Here is a 4,482-nt window from a genome sequence, read left to right as displayed (position 1 = left end):
TTTTTTTTACTTGTTCTTCCTTTTCTACTACAATGTATTTGGAACTACAGAAAACCAAAGTAATCCTTTTCTGATGTGGAAGTTCAGACTGTGCTGCAACCACAGAGCATACTCAGACAGAACCTTGCTCTGATACCAATTGTTAGCGGAAACGTGAAACTAAAGAACAAGGAAGAACAACAATATTTAACGTGGTTCGGATCAAAATGATCCTACGTCCACCAAAGAACAACTGCACCAATATTTATTTCACTATACAAAGAATATAAGTGAAATACTACAAGAGAGAGAACACAATGCCTTAGAAGGTGAGAAGGCAAGTGAAAGGATGATATGAAAATGAATTAAGAGCTACCTATTTATAGGAATAAATTCATCCTATTGATGTCATCCATGACATCGCTATGTGTCAAAATTGTCAAGGTTAAGATAGCAAACCATTATATGGTTTGCCTAACTTTCACCTACCAAGATACAATCTTTGACTTGTATTTCCTACTAATTATCTTCCTACCAAATATTCATATTAATTCATCTTCCATTTAGTTTGATTCCACAAGAACCAAAAACCAACTCTTTCAGAAGTGTTATGATGACTTTTGACAAGCAATAAAACAGATAACTTATTCAAATATGTTTAGCAACTTCAACAGAAAACAGAGCTTGACTCTGGCTCAAGGAGGTTAAACATGCTGAACGAAAAAAACACGAGAAAATTTCATTCCACTTAAGAGAAAACGCGCAAGAAGACTATTGCAAGGTACAGGCAGAGCCTTAAAACCTATGCCGATCATGGAAGAGATAGTTTTTATATAAGACTATTGAGATGTCCTGCATTACGTCAATTTTTTTTTATCCTTAACGCGTTAGCAAGATTTTTATCCCTTTTTTGGTGAAATGTTATCAACCTTTGACATGTATTTAAGACTTTAATTTTCACTTAAAAATGAAAACGCGAACTAAAAGTGATGTGAATGCAATATAACATTTCCTTAAATACTTATTTGACATGTAAACATGATAGATACCTAATCAAACAAACATACTATAGAAAAATCGATACAAAGCATGTGATAGTTCTGTATCTCGAATAAATCTAATATAATGTAGTTACCTGAAAGAGTGTGATCACATTCGCGCATGGAAAATTGTAGGATGATAGAGCAGCCTTATTGAATATGACCAAGAGAACTGCCAAAAAGAATTGAAGAAAGATATAAATTCTATGAATTGAAACATGTTCGCGTTGCTTATAAGATGATCTAACTCAATGTACCTCTAATCCTGATATCAACACTAAAGTAAAAAAGAGATAGCTACAATTTACACGTCGTGCACCAGAAACATCCTATAATCCTCAGGGGTCAATGGTGCGCGATTCTAACATAGACACACCTATGTATTCGTTCTTCTCCACTTAAATACCAATATTTAAACTCATAATGTGCGTCTAACGCACACATTAGCATTATATTATATAAAGCAAGTACTTGTGACAACAAAATAAAGAGATACTCCATATGTTATAACAAATAGGATGATAACAAACATCTCGTTAGTCTCTTTGTATTGAAACATACCTCGATGCTGAGTTGACCAAATTTTGTCCCATGCGACAAAATGCTAGTTTAGTTAGGTCAATAAAACAATAAATAGTCTGAGGTATGAAACTCGCGAAATAATAATAGTTTAGGTGTATTTCAAACCACTTAACTCTATCATTTGCAAAATACTTTTAAGAGATCATTTGGTTAGTGGAACAAAAAATACCTAATTTATCCCACTTGGGAAATGGGATATCCCATGATTAGTTGAAGGTATAAATTTAATCGTGGAATATCCACCTTACCATATGACCCCTAAACACATAAATGAATTATTTTTGGATTTTAGTGTTACGAGATTATAATATTTGGACTAATTTATTTTACCTGAGACGGGGTAAAATAATCTCAAGTTGAATGGGATAAAGTCAGATATATAACATGATTAAAGTTATAAATTAATTCTGGTATATTTCACCGTATTTCGATACTATATGATCCCTAAACACATGATTAAATTATCTGAGGATTATAGTTATGAGATTATAATATTTAGACTATTTTACCCCCACTTGAGAGATGAGGTAAAATAATCCCAAGTTGGATGGGATAAAGGTGGTATACACCATGATTAAGTTACGTATAGATTAATTCTGGTATATCTCAACTTATTCCACGTACCAAAATGACACCTAAAACACATAACTAAATCATGAAAATAAACATGCAAACTTAAGGAGAGAAAAAAATAGAGTAACCAGCACAAGCCATGTATGAAATGGCAACATAAACACCTTTTTTGGTCATAGCTGTATTAGGGTTTTTCTTGGAAAAAATAGGCAAATTTTGTGGTTCATCATTAATTGAAGAAGATTCAATAGATACCATTCTGAAAGTTTTTTTGAAAAGAGAAAAAAGCAGAGAGATAGAGAGAAGTGTGTGTGTTGCACTTTTTTTTTTATAAGAATTTTAGACTAAAGTTTTTGACCTTTTATATTAAGAAAAAAAAAAGAGTAGTACTAGTAATTGAGGAGTTTGGACTAGGAGTTATGTTTTGTCTAAATTTTTTTTAAAAAAAGTAAATGAAAAGAATTAGATTTTAAGATTTTGTTTTTTTTTAGTTAAGGAAAAAAATTTAATTGAAAAACTGGAGTTTGGATTTTGAGTTTTTTTTTTAATTAAGGAAAAAAAGTAATTGGAGTTCAGATTTTGAGATTTTAAATTAAGAAAAAAAGTAAGTGAATTTTTTTATTTTATCTGTATAATTAAGGAAAGAAAGTAAATGAGAAGAATTTACCTTTTTAATTAAGAAAAAATATTATTGAGTTGAATGGATTTCAGATTTATTTTTCTAATTAAGAGAAAAAGAATTGGATTTCAGATTTTGAGCTTTTTAATTAAGAAAAAAAGTAATTGAATTTCAAATTTTGCCTTTTTAATTGAGCAAAAAATTATAGTAATTGACAAGAATTGAATTTCAGATTTTGCCTTTTTTAAAATAAAAAAGGGTATTAATTGACAAAAATTGGACTTCAAATTTTGTCTTTCTAATTATGAAAAAAAAATTAATCCTACTTTCTCTATTGTGAATAGACCTGATAATCAGACTTAAAATTTTACCTTTTTAATTAAGAAAAAAAAGTACTAATTAAGAAAAACTTGACTTTAAATTTCATCTTTTTAATGAAAAAGAAGAAGTTAATCTTATCATCTAAATAGTACTAAGATTGATATGTCATAATTCTATCTTCTTCAGACGCTGATTATAAAACTATTTTGAATATTTGTTATTTGATATCAGATAACTTTTTAAATGATCATACAAATAGTTTTTTTTTTTTATGTTTTCATAATAATAAATATTTTATTTATTACCAAAATAGGCTTACAACTCGAATTCTTAATCTAGAAAGAAACCAATTGGACAAGTCCTAATTAGATTACAAACAACTATAATATCCTGACTCTTATAACTATATTTATGCTGAGTAAAAAAATTATATATACAAATTAAACTTAATTAATTTCAAATACTTAGTGCCCGTTTGGGTGGGCTTAATAAAAGCAGCTTTAAAAAAGTACTTTTGAAAGTGCTGAAATTTATTTTTAAAATAAGCAGTTATGTGTTTGGATAAAAGTGCTGAAGTTGCTGCGCCAAACGTGAAAAGTGAAAAATGGAAGAAAGAGATGTTAGGGTTATATGGGTAATTTGGAGATTGTATAAAAATATTAAGGGCAAAAAGATAAAAATGTGGTCAACTTAAAACAGCTTATAAGCTAAAAAAAAAAAGCACCCCTACCCCAGCTTTTAACTTTTGGCTTAAAATAAGTTTTTTTTAACTTAAAATAAATTATTTTGAGTATTGCCAAACAACTAAATAAGTCAAAAATCAGCTTTTAAATCAGTTTGAACAGCTTTTAAGCTGAGCCAAACAGGCTCATACTAATTTAATTAGAAAAAATGATAAGAATATATAGAAGTCAGTGGCATTGCCTGTAAAGTGAGGGTCCACTTAGATATTTGCCAGCAAGAGATTCTATTATTTTGGACTTTTCTTGTTTTGGTATTTACTAGAAAAAGGGACATATATTTCTTCAAACTATTATTTAAATGCTACGTAGATACTCTATATTAATATTTTTTTAGATATTAGTATCTATACAATTCAAAAATTGTAGTATATATATCCTTCACTTTGACGAAAATCTAAACAGGGACATATAACATAGTGATTTTATCCGTCGATTTGATATTTAATATAAGTCGGTAGATAAGATTATGATATGTGTATATCCGTTAGTATAAAAAATATATATATTGTTGTTTTTTGACGGCGTGGCCTAATATTCTAAAAATATGACATAGTGTATCTGCTGTAACGACCCTCTTAGTCGTTTTAGAAATTCCAACTATTATTTTTATATTAATCTTTTTAAT

The 4,482-nt window shown here is 28.8% G+C and overlaps 1 protein-coding gene across 1 annotated transcript in view; it reads right to left on the bottom strand.

Moving 5' to 3' along the window:
- The window catches only part of LOC107031407 (nucleotide-sugar uncharacterized transporter 3-like), a 10,217-nt gene extending 7,749 nt beyond the window's left edge, over positions 1–2,468 (bottom strand). Inside the window, 2 exon segments of the mRNA XM_027914075.1 lie at positions 1,115–1,191; positions 2,303–2,468. Of these exon segments, the coding sequence (XP_027769876.1) occupies positions 1,115–1,191; positions 2,303–2,432 (207 nt within the window). The 5' untranslated portion in view covers positions 2,433–2,468.
- Positions 2,469–4,482: the final 2,014 nt, after the last annotated feature.

This window comes from Solanum pennellii, chromosome 1, assembly GCF_001406875.1.
Source record: "Solanum pennellii chromosome 1, SPENNV200".
NCBI classification, from domain to species: domain Eukaryota; kingdom Viridiplantae; phylum Streptophyta; class Magnoliopsida; order Solanales; family Solanaceae; genus Solanum; species Solanum pennellii.
This window is presented reverse-complemented; position numbering and strand designations above follow the sequence as displayed.